The sequence below is a fragment of the Gekko japonicus genome, unplaced genomic scaffold (genome assembly GCF_001447785.1).
Source record: "Gekko japonicus isolate JY-2015 unplaced genomic scaffold, Gekko_japonicus_V1.1 scaffold596, whole genome shotgun sequence".
Classification (NCBI taxonomy): Eukaryota; Metazoa; Chordata; class Lepidosauria; order Squamata; family Gekkonidae; genus Gekko; species Gekko japonicus.
The window spans coordinates 891,208-907,925 of record NW_015174859.1 but is presented as its reverse complement, the minus strand read 5'-3'; the positions used below and the strand labels follow the sequence as shown (position 1 = coordinate 907,925).

Sequence of the window (16,718 nt, the reverse complement as noted above, 5' to 3'; positions counted from 1 at the left end):
CCAAGACCCCGACCCCGCCCAGCTTCGTCCGTCGGGGGCTCTCCCACTCGCTTCCGTTTCCTCCCAGCTGACACTTCCGGTGACATCCCCGTTCAGCGTGGCCATAGAGGCAAGACAGTGCTAGAGCGGCCCGACCAGGTGGGGCTCCGGAGGGACGTGGGTGGCGGGCTCCTCCGGACGGGACAAGGAGCCGCGTTTCCTTGGGGTTCTCCGCAGGCTTGCCACAAGCCCACCTCTCACCTCTGCAGCGGAGAGCTCTCGACGCTTCAGTGTCGCTAGAAAATGGGCAAGTGAGGAAACTGAAGGTGGGCGTGTCTCGTCCTTTCTCTTCCTTAAAAATAACTCTCAGAACCATTTATGCTGTTTCATGTTAAGTATATAAAGAAGCTTCTTAAAGTTTTCAGACATTTGGAAATTCCGTAGCAACTAGAGGGGCTGTATCTAAAAGTAGTTCACAGCGACCCTACAGCGTAGGGCAGTTTATTCTGTTCTTAGTAACAAGTCTAATCCACTGTAGCCGCCTTTTTGTATGACTCCTGGATGTTAAGTAAGGATTTAAAAGGCTGTAATAGCTTCCCCTCGGTACCTGTCCGCTTTCGTGACAGTGGCCATTTTGAATTTCCAGCCCAAACTTTTTGTGGTTAGTGGTACCCCAACTAAAACGACCACTAGGTTGCAGCAAAGGCTGTCTCATGTTCTTCCCATGCAAAGTGGGTGCTGATGCTGTGTGTTCCCTCACAGGTATACTATGCCCTCTACCTGTATAGAATCAAGTTCCGTGCTACCCTTCTCTCTACCATCTTTTTTTTTTCAGGTAGTCACTGCATTTTATTGGAAAACATTGATATAATTTTTATTTTCACAGCTTGAACTGAACACAACACCACCTGCTTTCAAGGACACCCCCCCCCTTTCAGGTTACTTAAGAGTGTGTCGGAGAAAAAAGTATTGAAGGAGAATTGGGCATCGCCAGGTGCCCGCTCTGCAGGCCTCACTGCGGTCATCTGCACAAACTCTTCATAGTTGACTTGCCCGTCCCGTCAATATCCGCCTCCCGTATCATCTCGTCCACCTCCTCGTCCGTCAGCTTCTCCCCGAGGTTTGTCATCACGTGGCGCAACTCAGCTGTGCTGATGTAGCCGTTTCCGTCCTTATCAAACACTCTGAAGGCCTCCCGGATTTCCTCCTCGCTGTCTGTGTCCTTCATCTTTCACACCATCATGGTCAGGAACTCAGGGAAGTCGATGGTGCCGTTCCCATCGGCATCCACCTCATTGATCCCGTCCTTGTCGAAGAGGGAGAAGGCCTCCTTGAATTCTGTGATTTGCTCTTCAGTAAGCTGGTCAGCCATGGCGGGCGACGGGCAGCTACGGGGGGCATCCGAAGGCTTCAACCGGCGGCAACATCGGGAAAGGGAGGCAGAAGCCACAGCCGGTCCCCACTCAACCGCCTCACAACCCCTCTCTACCATCTTTGACCTTACAAAAGAGCAATTATAGAAAGGAAAGTTGTCCCGCTGCGGGCTCTGCTGTGGCCCCTTTGGCCGATGCGACAGGACTGGCGCGACCTGTGCCGAAGCCTCAGCAAGCCCCGGAGGGCGAAGACCTCTCGGAGAGAAGTTCCGAGGGTACAGAAGAGGACGGCCAGCAGGAGCACGGCTTGCAAAAAGGCGGGCAACCACGCCTTCATGCTCAGAAACGGGGATCAGGGGGAGAAGGGCGGGCACGAGTGAGGGGAGACTGGGGGAGATGGGGCTTACCCGAGAAGGCAGGGACAGATGCACTGGCCATGACGTCGACGGAGCCCCGGAGTTTCCCAGAAGTAGCCACTCCCTTGAGGATGCCCCAACAGACCAGCCAGGAGGGCGGGACAGGGAGACCTCCACCCAATAGGGCGAGAGAGACGGGGAAAACACCCTCTCAGGAGCCAGGGGACGAAAGGGGAGGGTTTGCGTCATGCCAGAGATACTAACTTGCAGGATCATCTCAGATAAGTGTCTGTAAGTTTAGTCAGTATCAGTACATCTAAGACCTAAGTAAATGGGAAACAGCTGGTTAAGGCCGCAATCCCTAATTAGTCTAGGATGGGGATTGGGGAATCAAGGAATAAGATTCAGTCCTAGAGGCAGAATAGTTCATTCATCAAGATTCATGATGGAAGAATGAAGGAAGACTCATGAACTTGCCGAATACACACATCTGTGCGTTCCAAGCAAGCCAGGAGACTGAAGGCGACAGCTTGACGAATGCCAGGAGTGCTGCACGTGGCCTTGAAGAAGCTAAGAGCCGCAGCAAGGATCTTCTTGAACTGTTCACCGGGAGGTATAGTCCGGGGGGCAGGCTGCTTAGAAGACCGAAAGTGTCTGCAAGCAAGCAAGCTTTGGCAGAGTGAACTCTGAAGCAAGTAGCCGAGCCAAAACGGAGGTGGAGTTCCAGGGAGAAAGGAACAGCAAACCATTTGTTTAGGATAAGCTAGCATAGTTAGGGTTTAAAGTAAAGGTAAAGGCTCCCTTGCTCGAAAGCCAGTCGAATCCGACTCTAGGGTTGCGGTGCTCATCTCCGTTTCCAAGCCGAAGAGCCAGCGCTGTCCGAAGACGTTTCCGTGGTCATGTGGCCGGCATGACTAAACACCAAGGTGCACGGAACGCTGTTACCTTCCCACCGAAGTGGTCCCTATTTATCTACTTGCAATTTCTTGCTTTCGAACTGCTAGGTTGGCAGGAGCTGGAACTAGAGACAGGAGCTCACCCTGTCTTGCGGCACCCGGGTCTTGAACCGCTGAACTACTGACCTTCCACAGCCTGCAGTTCAGCGTCTTAACCACTTGAGCCACCGCAGCTCCAGTTAGGGTTTAGGATTTGTCTATTTTATGTGCAAACTCCCCCTGTTTGTTTCTATCCCTATAAATAAACCTTTATGTTTTATAAGCTGGGAGTCTGAAAGAATCTCTGGGCAGTAGAGACTGTTTATGTGCCCTCCTCGTCTCTCCTAAGCTAAGCCTGATAGCCTTGGGAAGCAGAGGGGACTCAGAATATCTGAGCACGCTACCTAATTAACCTTGAGTCCCTGGCATACACTGCGGTCCTGAGTTAGAGGACCTACATAGCTCAAAATATAGGAGCAAGTGTACGATAGTTTGCCTCACGGGAGGAGGGATATAAAAAGGGAGACGCCGATAGAGCCGAGGAGGATGTCGGAGGCGACGGGCTCAACCAGAGAGAAATCCTCCTTTAACGCTGTCGACCCCGAGGAGTGTAGGAAAAAGGAGTGAGGCAACTCCCTCCTCAATCCATGTCTGAGGCTCTGGCTTCTCCCGGGGACCTTCCGCAGTCACGGCCGACGCTCCTCCAAGGACGGGACGACCCCAGGCATGACAAAAGTGAAGCACTGGCACCTGTTCATAGGAGCTCTGCAGGATCAGACCAACAGTCCATCTAGCCAAGCATCCTGCCTCACACAGTTCCAGAATGGTAGCAAATGTCACAGAAATAGAAAATGGCAGTCTTGTTTTTTGTAGAGGCCTACCTGGCATATGCCTGCTAGCAAGTCATTCAACTTCCAAGGGCTTGCTTTCTAAAACGTTGCTGCTAACGGCAGTGCCTAAACAGATGCCGCCATATCTAGAGGCACTGCTGTGCAAGGATATTTGTGCCTTGTGTGGCAAGGGATCTTATTGCTCAAAATAAGCATAAACTATTTTAATAGTGCTGCAGTAGCCTTCCACGTCGCTCAGGGAAGTACTGGGAAAGCGCTGGACTTGTCCATAACTGTCAAAAAGTGAAAAGGTAAGAAAAGCATCCATGGGGTCCCCTTTTGTTCTAAGATTTTGATTAAGAGAATTGATAGATTAACACTGAATGGGCAGGAGACACTTTATTCCTTTCATGAATGAATTGCAAAAGCTTGTTCTTGCACATTAAAAAGTATTAAAGGAAGCAGATGAGCACTAGAAGCTCTGCCACCTAAAAAGCAGAAGCAGCAGACACATCACCCAGGAAAAAGCTAACCAAGAGACCTAAGATTCATGCCATAAAGATCAGAACCCTCCAAATGAGGAGCAGAAATATCTTGCTAGATCTCTCTTGCCCATTCAGTGTCCCATTCCCAAGCTTGGCCACCCCTTGGCAGGTGAGTGTGTGTGAGTACATCAGGAGGATCAATTCACAATACATTGTATTCGATAAAAGCTGCCGCTTTGTCCTCTTTGATGTTGAATCTCTGGGCTCTTTCTTTCCCAGTAAACATGAAGCTCAATACAAACAACACTGTGTTATATTTCCTTCCCGATCCCTGGAACAGTTAGAATTTATTTCTAACGAAAGTATTGTGTTAGCTTCCATGTACTGGAACTGTGTTGTGGAAGCCACTGCCTGGAATACTTTTTTTAAAAAAAAACCTCAGGAAATGGTACATGGGAACAGTCATGTCATGTCTTACCTTGCAGAACAAAATGATACTCAAACCATTGGGATTCACACTACTTGAAGACACATTCCACACAAGTGCTCTCTGGAGGCTCAAGATTCCCCCTGCAACAGACACTTGCTGTAAAACTTCCCAAGAGAAGGAAAACCTTGAGGGAAACAACCCAGCCATACAAGAAACAGGCCTTGTCCAAGTCGCTGGTTTGGAGCAATGTCCTGCGACCAGAGGGAAAATGTACATACATGGCAATAAGAAACAACCCAGAGTGACTTTCTATGTCAGCCAAGAAAGTCTGTGCAAACAGCATGAATTATGCTGAAACAGTTACATTATGTAAGAGAAGCCATGTTGGATCAGGCCAATGGCCCATCCAGTCCACTCTGTGTCACAGTGCTCCCCCCCCCAAAAAAAACCCTCAGGTGCCATCAGGAGGTCCACCAGCAGGGCAAGAACTCCAGAAGCCCTCCCACTGTTGCCCCCCAAGCCCAAGAATACAGAGCATCACTGCCCCAGACAGAGTGTTCTATCTATACCTTGTGGCTAATAGCCACTGATGGACCTCTGCTCCATACGCTTATCTAAGCTTCTCTTGAAGCTGTCTATGCTTGTAGCCACCATCACCTCTTGTTGCAGTGAATTCCATGTGTTAATTACTCTGGGGGAAGAAGTACTTGCTTTTATTTTTACTTTTAGGCAGCCCCGTCCCTGCACAATGTGGCCCTAGTTAGGGAGAAACGTTCTTAGAACTGCCTATGTAAACCGCCCAGAGACCCCCGAGGGGGTTAGGGCGGTATAAGAAATCGAATATATAAATAAATAAATCTGTTCTAAACTTACTATTCATTAATTTCATTGAGTGCCCACGAGGTATTGTGAGAAAGGGCGAAGTACTCTACCTTCTCTATCTCATGCATAATTTTGTGAACCTCAGTCATATCACCCCTCAGTTGTAATTTCTCCAAGATAAAGAGCCCTAACCTTGTTAACCTTTCTTCATTGGGAAAGTGTCCCTTCCCCTTAATCATTTTAGTTGCCCTTTTCTGCACTTTTTCCAATACTATAATGTCTTTTTTGAGGTGCAGTGATTAGAACTGTACACAGTATTCCAAATTAGCCTGCACCATCAATTTATACAGGGGCATTATAATCAGTGTTCCCTCTAAGCTGAGTTAGTGTGAGCTAGCTCAGTGTTTTTTAGCTTCCGGCTCACACATTTTTGTCTTAGCTCAGGAAGGATGGCTCCAGAGCAAACTAATTTATGCAGTAGCCAAATCGCTTGCTCACAACTTTAATGCCAGTAGCTCACAAAGTAGGATTTTTGCTCACAAGACTCCATAGCTTAGAGGGAACATTGATTATGATACTGGCTGATTTGTTTTCAATTCCCTTCCTAATAGTCCCCAGCATAGCATTTGCCTATTTCACTGCCATCGTGCACTGAGTTGACATTTTCAGTGAGTCATCTACCATGACTCCAAGATCTCTCTCTTGGTCAGTCTCTGCCAGTTTGGACTCCATCAATGTGTACTTATAGTTAGGATTTTTTGCTCCAATGTGCATTACTTTGCATTTGCCCACGTTGAACCTCATTTGCCATGTTGACACCCACATTTGCCCAGCCTCGACAGATCCCTCTGGAGTGCCTCACAATCCTCCCTGATTCTCACAACCCTGAACAACTTAAGTGTCATCTGCAAACTTTGCCACTTCACTGCTAACTCCCAACTCCAAATCATTCATGAACAAGTTAAAAAGCACCAGAACTAGTACTGAGCCCTGCAGTACCGCACTGCTTACCACTCTCCATTGTGAAAACTGCTCATTTATGCTCACTCTGTTTCCTGTTAATTAACCAACTGGTTAATCCTGGTTAACTAACTGACTGGTTAATCCATAAGAGACGTTGTCCTCTTATCCCATGACTACTAAAAGAGAAAGCAACAAAATCACAATGCAGCAAATAAGCTGAAACTGAGACTAAGAACGAACATTTATTTAATCTTCTTGCACTGCTCCCAAAAGTAGTCATTCAGCAAAAGCCAAGCATTGTATATTTGAAGACAGTTCCACTTGGATACATGAAGAACATAGCTACAAAGAAAAAGTACTGTTTCAGCTGTACAAGTTACAACATAGACTTTATGTACATCACAGACATTACATCTCTTTTAAAAATCCAGTGAGATCATGTCAAATAAACCAGAGCATGTGCAGGTAAAGAGAATGTCCAGCCACAAACATATTAGTTGGCTTTTCTGCATCCTTTTACAACCTTCAGAAACCAGAAGAAAGGTCTTCATTTAGTCCAGCTGACTTTGGGGATGTCATAATGCTCTGTCAGAGTGTCCAGATGCCTGTTAAAGTCCTATATTGGGGGTGAAAAGAGGGCGGGGGAGACGAGTAAGAAGAGCAACTGAGGGCAAGGACCTACTTTTCTAAGAGACGAATACATTACTTTTTCAAGGGCTACTTTAACACTGCCTCATACCAGAATATTTAAAGCAGACTCTGCACTCACTGAGGTTTGGCTTCTGCTGATTCCTGACCATCTTTACCCCACTGTCCTGTTTGTTTCCAAGTACTACACTTCAGAAATGAACAAATCACTTCAAAGCGTCATTTTGGTAAGAAAAGGAACTCATTCTGCAGCATCCCTAACATCCTGGTGATCTGCAGAGTATGTTCCAACTCACACCTTCCTATTTCAGACCAGTGGCCCATCTAGTCCAGCATCTTGCTTCACAAGGCAGCCAATCAAGTGCCCCCGGAAGGCCATATGAAGGGGCCAAAGCCTGCCTTTGTTGTGGTCCCTGAACACTGGCACTCAGATGGTTACTGCTTTTAATCATGGAAGCTCTATTTATTGATTATCTAACAGCCATTGATGGATACCTTTCAAGGATTTGTCTAATCCTCCTTAAAACTAGTGGCCCTCAATAGACCCTGTGGTAGTGAATTCCACTGAAGACTGAAATTTGTCTGTTCTGAATCTACTGCCCATCAACTTCTTTGGGAGCCCACAAATTTTAGTATTATGGAAAGGATGAAAAGTACTCATGCACAATATTCTCCAACACCATGATCATTTTGATCATTCGTGTCCCCCCCCCAATTTACCTAGCACTACAATATCCTTTTTGAGATATGCTGAATAATTTTGTATTTCAAACACCGCTGCACCACAGAGCTATAAGCAGGCATTACAACAGTCACCTTTTTAAAATTCCTAGTATTTGAATTGTCTTTTCTACTACCCATCAACGTCACTGGGAGCCCACAAGTTCTAGTATTATGGAAAGGATGAAAAGTACTACAGAGCTTGCTAGCACTTTATAATATTACAATTTTGTATGGTTTCAGGAGGTTTTATGATTTTGTCATTGTTATTTATGTGTTTATGTAAGCCGCTCTGAGCCTGCTCCAGCTGGGAAGGTGGGATAGAAACTGAACAAATAAATCAATAAACAAATGTTCCATTGCTGCCAGTCACTGACATTTTCACCATGGCCCCCAGGATCTTGCTTGGACAGTCACGGCCAGTTCAGAACCCACCGGCATATATTTAAAATTATAAAAATTTGCCCTAATGTGCACCATGTTACACTTACAATGAATCTCACTGGCCGCTGTGTTGGCCACTCACCCAGCTTGTAGAGATCTTTTTGGACTTCTTCATAATCCACTATGCTTTGCACCACCCTAAACAAAAACAGCACTAGAGTCCCCCTTAAACCTGCTGCAGAAGTGCCCCTGCCATACCAGATGCTGTCAGGCTGTTCCTATCCTCGTGCTTTACAAGCAGTATCTCACCTCGACTCTCTGCTTGTGGGTTTTGGAGGCTTTCTTCAGAATCCGTTCTATTTTCTACAAAACAGAAGAGATTATCAGTTACTTCTACTGACTGAGGCTTGCATTCCATGCCTCCAGGCAAAAAGAGGCATGGAAGGGTTTTGTTCTATCCATCACCCGACCCGGCCACTGCCACTTCTGTCAAAAGCCTCTTCACACCTACCCGCTTCTCCTGCGTCTTCTCATAGGCCAGCTGGGCTGGAGTCCGCTTGTCCAGGGTTCGCTTTTTCTCTTCCTCCTGATTTTTGCTGCTCACAGTCTGATCCACAATTTTGCTTTTATCTTTGTCTTTTTTCTTCTTCCTGCAAAGGTAAAGGCACAATCACAAGTGCTGGGCAAATAAAATCCCCCTGTCATTTGTGCGCCAGTCCGCAGAAATAGGAAGAACAAATGGCCACACACACTCTAGAAAGCACACTGTATGCTGGACCTGGGCTGGGGAGAAATGAATCTGATGGCAGACAACTGCAATGCGGCCTTTGAAAACAGCTCAGAAACTTCAACTGGTTCAAAACGCAGTAGCCAGCCTACTGTCTGGGTGGTTACATGGATGACAGCCAATCAGGTGCTGTGCTGAAAGACAGGCATCTGTTTCCAGCCACAATTCAAGGCACTGGTTCTTACCTTTAAGGCCCTGAACAGCTTGGGGACAGGGTACCTGCAGGATCATTGGCTCCCATACCAGCCAAGCAGGCAATTCAGATCTGCCTCTCAATCCCAGCTCTCTATACTCCCTGCCTTCAGACCTGTGGCAACTACAGACAGGGCCTTTTCTGTGATGGCTTACTTTCTTTTAGGTACCAAGCTAAAACACATTTTTTTTAAAAAAATCTAGGTTTTTAATTGGTTTTTCAGTACAAATTAATCTGGATCAAAATCAGCTAACCAATCCAAAAGAGTTTATCATGAGCTGTTCGTTCAGGTCTCCTGACAAGAATAAAAATAAATCTTTAGCTAGTCCTTTAGATGGGATCACCCTCCCCTTGGCCTGAGAAACCATAAGAACCAAGCCCAACAAGAGAGAAAATTCCTATTCCTCCTGAGCCAAGAACTATAATCAATCTGGAAAATATCCCCAAGTTGTCAGTACCAGATTCCTCAGTACCAAAAAAAATGACTTTCTGGGACTCACGGACTCCATATCTTAAGTTGGAACGCAGCTGGTTCTTGAGCGTTTGTTGCAAGCATACTGAATTGTTTATGGCCTCCTTTGATGTTTTACTTCTTCAGGAGACTTTGTTAATAGATGAACCTATTTTTCCTGGTCACATCTCTTATTCCCAGAGCGCATCCGTCAGTCCAAGGGTCTGGCTTGTATAATTCCATCGTTTGAATATTGGATCTTCTGATCTCGTCGTGGCAGATGATCTGATCATTGCATTGCATCTGATCATTGCATGGACGGCTTCAAAAGGGAATTAGATAAGCATATGGAGCAGAGGTCCATCAGTGGCTATTAGCCACAAGGTATAGATAGGGGCTCTGGGGCAAGTGATGCTCTGTCATCTTGGTGCTTGGGGGGGCCAACAGTGGGAGGGCTTCTAATGTCCTGGCCCCACTGGTGGACCTCCTGATGGCACTGGTATTTCTGGCCACTGTGTGATACAGAGTGTTGGACTGGATGGGCCTTTGGCCTGATCCATCATTGGCATCTCTTATGTTCTCTTATTGAAGTTGGATGATTTGACAGTTCTCCTCAGTTTATATTCCCCCATCCACATCTATTGTAACGATTCAAAGATGGGCCCGCCTGGGGAAAACTGTAGGTGACCTGCATACCCAATTTCCAGGAATCCCTCTAGTATTAGCGGGTGATTTCAATGCAAGGATGGGTGGTGACCACTACACTCTTCTAGGTCCTGATAATGATGAATTTCTCAGGCATGCTTGGCACAACAGAAACTTTAAGGATGGTGTAATAAACAGTGGTAGTTCAGAATTGGCTAAATTTCTGATCCAGATAACTTTTATTCCACTGAATGGTTATTTAGAGGTTGATGGAGCTGGTAATTTTACTTATGTGAGCCCCAGGGGAGCCAGCATAATAGATTATATTCTGGCTCCAATTGGATATCTTTCCACTTTAAAAACGTAAAAGTTGGTGGTTTTATGGGAAGTGATAATCTCCTAGTCTTTTTTTTCTAGAGATTTATTTTTCGAGCACTATTATGTTCCATCACAAAGCTTTTCTCTCTCCCAAAATCAAACTAATGTTTGTTGATTATGCTGGCGCTCAAACTCTAATGATAAGACCAGAACTATAATGGGTTCCATTCTTTGTAACACCCTATTCTGCAGTCAGACTCAGTTTCTAACCCACAATAATGCAACATCTAATTTGAACATGGACACTGGGACCAGAGCTTGCAATAAACCCAGATGCCAACTTTGCTGCCACATACACCCAGACAACACAATCACTGGATCGAACAGCATCAACTACACCATCAGAGGCTCATTCACTTGCTCATCTTCTAACATGGTATATGCGATTAAATGTCAACAGTGCCCTTCAGTTCTCTACATTGGACAAACAGGACAAACCCTACACCAGAGGATAAATGGACACAGATCTGACATTAGGAATCACAAGACTGAGAAACCTGTAGAACACTTCAACCTTCCAGGACATTCAATGGGTGACCTCAAAGTAGCTGTTTTATTACAAAGGAGCTTCAGGAATAGAATGGAAACGGAAATTGTTGAATTACAAGTTATTACAACACTTGGAAGAAAAACCTCCCCAGGACTCAACAGGGACATTGGTTTCTTATCTCATTACATATGCTAACTCGTTCAGTCCTCACATATGTATTTTTCAACAAGGACTACAATAAATCCTCTATATTTTAGTGTATTTCTTCTTCAGAATAGTATATTAAAATACTGAATGTAATGCAAGGGATATCTGGTGACATAACTCTACATCCCCCTCATTAATTGCTTTTAAGTGCCCTCCACGCCTGAGAGGAGAGAATTTAGATTTTCAGTTACTTCCCATGAATAGAAAAGACACCTTTGGACATTTATCTGCTATTTTGACATATTTATTACTTTACAACTGTTGACCTTATAATCTTAACTTGTTGTTTAGTTGAACGAAACTAAATTGTTATTTAGTTTTCACTTTGCATACCTTGAACATCATCATGTTACATGTTAATCTGCTGTTCATTCTCTGGTTATAAATTTGAACCTTACCTGCCATTCCAATGTATTTGAAAAAGTGTGCATGCACACGAAAGCTCATACCTTGAATAAACCTCTGTTGGCCTTAAATGTGCCACTGGACTCTAAATTTGTTCTTCTGCTTCCAACCGTCTGTATAACTTGCATGACATATTAGATCTGGTTATACCTCTCTATGTGAAAAAGAACCTCGATAGGATATCTTTTGAAGCCAAGCAGAATAGCTGGTTCAATAGTGATTGTAGAATAATGAAGGGGCATATCCGACAGAAGCATCATGAGTTCAAAAGTAACTGTACAATATCAGTTCTCCAAGAGTTGTTAGAATTGAAGAAAACATATAGAGAGCTGATTAAGATCAGGAGACAGATGGCCTTGAGTAATGAATGGGAGATATCTCATTTCAGCTATTAACAGTAATGATAATAAGGCCTTCTGGTCCATTATTAACACTGCTATCAATCCAGAATTTAAAATCCCTTGCTGGCCCCACTGGTGGACCTCCTGATGGCACTGGTATTTCTGCCCACTGTGTGATACAGAGTGTTGGACTGGATGGGCCTTTGGCCTGATCCAACATTGGCATCTCTTATGTACTTATGTTCTTATTATCCCCTCAACATGGGAAAAGGGACTATTTTCCAATGCTAATGTGCTTAATTTATCTTCAACTATTATTTCTCTTGATTTAACAGCCCCTTGGCCTGAGGTATCAATCAAGGCAGGAATAGGCCTTATTAAAATTAGGAAAAGCCCCTGCCTCTGACATAATTTCCATTGAGTTACTCAAGGCTGATTCACAATGGTGGGCCACAGTCTTGGTCCCAATTTTCCATCAAATTACTTCCAGTGAGTAAATGCCTGATTAATGGAGACATTTGATTATTGTCCCAATATTCATAAAGGGGTCTAAACTGGACCCATCCTGCTATCATCCAATTAGCCTTCTTTCTTCTTCATGAAAGTTACATTCTGCTTATGTACTTAAGAAACTTTTGGATTCGATGGAATCAGAAGCCATATTGGGGCATGATGATCAAGCTTTAGGTGAGGTTCTTCAACATATAACCATTGTCTAGTTTTCTACCATTTGGCTGAGATATATTCATCTTTTTAAAGGGTGATTATATACAGGCTTGATTGACCTTAATTTTATAAATTGCCCTAGACTGTGGAATAAATTTAATCAAACTACTATGAACAATAGGTTCCTTGGACTTATCCAAGGCTCGATTGCTCAAGTACGCTGTGATGGCACTTAACAGATTTATCTAACTTGCAAGAGGGGGTACGACAGGGATGTTTGCTGGCTGCTTCTTTATTAAATCTGTATCGAAATAATCTAAATAATTTAGCATCAATCTTTGACAACTGCTGCCACCCACCAAAACTAGTTGAAACTTGTGATCCTATCCTGCTTTAAGAGGATGATGCTGTTATGTTGTCTTGAACCAGGGTTGGTCTGCAAAGGACTTTGCAATCTTTCTCCAGTTACTGTTCCTGAAGATAGCTTGGTGATTATCTGAAATCTAAGATCTTAGTTTTCACCAAGATCAGGAAATGGAAACCACTTCAATGGTCAATCAATGGCACCAATATTGAGCAGGTTAAGACCTTCTCCTATTTGAGGATTCTGTTCTCAGCAGATTTATCTTAGACTCCTCAAAACAGAGTTTTGTCAAGTGAACACACTGCTCATACCGAACACCCTCTTCCAACAGCCTAAGAGGTGACTCTACACATGGACATCACCAGATGGACACCACCAAAATCAGATTGATTATATCATTTGCAGTCAAAGATGGAGAAGCTCTATACAGTCAGTAAAAACAAGACCTGGAGCTGACTGTGGTTCAGATCATGAGCTACGCATTGCAAAATTCAGACTTAAACTGAAGAAAGTTGGGAAAACCACTAGGCCATTCAGGTTTGACCCTAACCCTAAATCACATCCCTGATGAATATACAGTAGAGGTGCAGAATAGGTTTAAGGGACTAGATTTGATAGACAAAATGCCTGAAGAACTATGGATGGAGATTCATGACATTGTACAAGAGGCAGCAAGCAGCACCATCCCAAAGAAAAAGAAAGGCAAGAAAGTAAAGTGGCTGTCTGATGAGGCTTTACAAATAGCTGAGGAAAGAAGGAAAGTGAAAGGCAAAGGCAAAAAGAAAGTTTTACCCAACTGAATGCAGATTTCCAGAGAACAGCAAGGAGAGATAAGGAGGCTTTCCTGAATGAGCAATGTAAAGTAATAGAGGAAAACAACAGAATGGGAAGGATAAGAGATCTGTTCAAGAAAATTGAAGAAATCAAGAGAACTTTCCACGCAAAGCTGGCTATGTTAAAGCACAAAACCAGTAGGGACCTAACAGAAGCAGAAGAAATTAGGAAGAGATGGCAAGAATACACAGAAGAATTATACAAGAAGGACCTCAATGTTCCTGACGACTACAATGGTGTGATCACTGACCTCGAGTCAGACATCCTGGAGTGCGAAGTCAAATGGGCCTTAGAAAGCATTACTAACAATAAAGGTAGAAGAAGAAGAGAAGAAGAGATTGGATTTATACCCCTCCCTTCACTTGGAGTCTCAGAGCGGCTTACAAACTCCTGTCCCTTCCCCTCCCTACAACAGACACCCTGTGAGGTGGGTGGGGCTGAGAGAGCTCTGACACAAACTGCTCTTTCAAGGACAGCTGTGCCAGAATTACAGCTTGCCCAAGGTCATCCAGCCAGGTGCAAGTGGAGGAGTGGGGAATCAAACCCGGTTCTCCCAGATTAAAGTCCGCGCACTTAACCACTACACCAAACTGTCTAGCGGAGGTGATGGTATCCCCGCTGAGCTTTCAAGTCTTAAAAGTCTTAAAAGATGATGCTGTTACAGTGCTGCACTCAAAATGCCAGAAAATCTGGAAAACGCACCAGTGGCCACAGGATTGGAAAAGGTCAGTTTACATTCCAATCCCAAAGAAGGGCAATGCCAAGGAATGTTCAAACTATCGCACAATTGCACTCATTTCACATGCTAGGAAGGTCATGCTCAAGATCCTACAACCTAGGCTTCAGCAGTACGTGGATAGAGAACTGCCAGAAATACAAGCTGGGCTTCAAAGAGGCAGATGAAGTAGAGATCAAATTGCCAACATTCGCTGGATTATGGAGAAAGCAAAGGAGTACCAGAAAAACATCTACTTCTGCTTCATTGACTATGCTAAAGCCTTTGATTGTGTGGATCACAATAAACTGTGGCAAGTCCTCAAAGAGATGGGAGTACCAGACCACCTCACATGTCTCCTGAGAAACCTGTATAAGGGTCAAGAAGCAACAGTTAGAACCGGATATGGAACACCTGATTAGTTTAGCATAGGAAAAGGAGTACGACAAGGATGAATATTGTTACCTTGCTTATTTAATTTATATGCAGAGTACATCATGCAAAATACCGGCCTGGATGAATCCCAAACCGGAATTAAGACTGCCGGGAAAAACATCAACAACCTCAGATATTCAGACGATACCACTCTAACGGCAGAAAGTGAAGAGGACCTAAAAAGCCTCTTGCTGAGGCTCAAAGAGGAGAGCGCAAAAGTTGGCTTGAAACTCAACATAAAAAAACTAAGATCATGGCATCTGGCCCCATCACTCCTTGGCGAATAGAAGGGGAAGTCATGGAAGCAGTGACAGAATTCACATTGCTGGGATCCCAGATCACCGCAGACTGTGACAGCAGCCATGAAATTAAAAGATGCCTGCTCCTTGGGAGGAAAGCTATGGCAAACCTAGACAGCATAATAAAAAATAGAGACATCACCCTGCCAACAAAAGTCTGTATGGTCATAGCAATGGTATTCTCAGTAGTAACGTATTGCCGCGAGAGCTGGACTATAAGGAAGGCCGAGCAAACTCCGGAGCACGACAGAAGACAGGAAGGCCTTACGTGATCTGGTCCATGGGGTCATGAAGAGTCAGACTCGACTGTGCGACTGAACAACAATGACAAATGTATTATCTTACTACCCCACCATACTGCAGAGCATTCTTATTCACAGGACTGAATATTATACCCTCAATGGTACTACAGGGGAGATTTCTGAATAGGCCTTATTCCTTATTGTGGCCACTTAATAGGATTGAGATATCTTTTCATGTTTTGCCTGAATGCAGGTTCTCTAAAAATATAAGGGATCATTATATTAAGCCACTAACTAATCAGTCATCCCCCTACACCCTGGAAACTCTGTCTCCTTTGCTTAGTGTTAAGGATGCCAAGATCACTCTAGCAGTAGCAAAAATCATTTCAGTCCTTTTAGCCCTCTCGTCCAAAAAACAAGGAATGAGAATCTGCTGCTGCTCAAGATTTGTTTATCAATGAGCTTCTACGGGAATAAAAGGAAAGGAAATATAGACTCATTTAGTTGCAACCTGAGAAACGTTTTGTGTGGAGGAATCTATTTTGCTGCACTGCCTGACACTGATCCCGTTTATACACCACCTTTCTTGCCCCATGAAAGGTGAAGCAATGTGTGCCTGTGGGGAGGGGACGAGTCCCTTCCAGACAGTGGCCAGACCGTGATCAGGCACTTTCGCCTCATACAAAGCTTCGGGTACCCTATCCAAGCACCCTGTTGCATACTGGGGTCCACGCATGGAGAAACTGGATGCTACATGATTAACAGCTCATAGTTTATTGGTACACAACACAACAACACTTTCTGGGGCAGCCAACTATATAGTCCCTGGGGCACACCCACCAGTCCCATTGGAAAGTTTGAACTTCCCGCCACAGTTCCTATCAGTGTTCCCTCTAAACTGAGTTAGTGTGAGCTAGCTCACAGCTTTTTAGCCTCCGGCTCACACATTTTTGTCTTAGCTCAGGAAGGATGGCCCCAGAGCAAACTAATTTATGCAGCAGCCAAATCGTGTGCTTGCAACTTTAATGCCAGCCGCTCACAAAGAAGAATTTTTGCTCACAAGACTCCACAGCTTAGAGGGAGCATTGGTTCCTATAGGTGCTAACTGGGAGGCTCAGGATCCTAGTCCCTATTGTTCGTTTGGAGCCAAGCTCCGGTTGCATACCGCTGGCGCCTAGTGGTGGTCAGCGGACATAACACACCCCTTGTGTCCTTATTCTGTTGTCCATCTACATGTTGGAGCAAGCGGGTTACTACAGCTCCTGAGGGCGGCAGCTGCGGTAAGCGATACCCTTTCAACCTCAGCAGAGCGCCGCCCGCTCGCTGCAGGCACTCCCCCCC

At 44.8% G+C, this 16,718-nt stretch overlaps 1 protein-coding gene and 1 pseudogene across 1 annotated transcript; both read right to left on the bottom strand.

Annotated features, from left to right (window-relative positions):
* Nucleotides 1–817: 817 nt before the first annotated feature.
* Nucleotides 818–1,559, bottom strand: LOC107121687 (annotated as a pseudogene).
* A 4,857-nt stretch (nucleotides 1,560–6,416) lies between these two features.
* Nucleotides 6,417–8,577, bottom strand: FAM32A (family with sequence similarity 32 member A; the record flags this gene model as incomplete). The annotated part of the gene is made up of 3 exons (XM_015424666.1): nucleotides 6,417–6,789; nucleotides 8,235–8,288; nucleotides 8,437–8,577. Coding segments are annotated over 3 exons (264 nt in total), but the record flags the coding sequence as incomplete, so codon positions are not given.
* Between the last annotated feature and the right edge of the window lie 8,141 nt (nucleotides 8,578–16,718).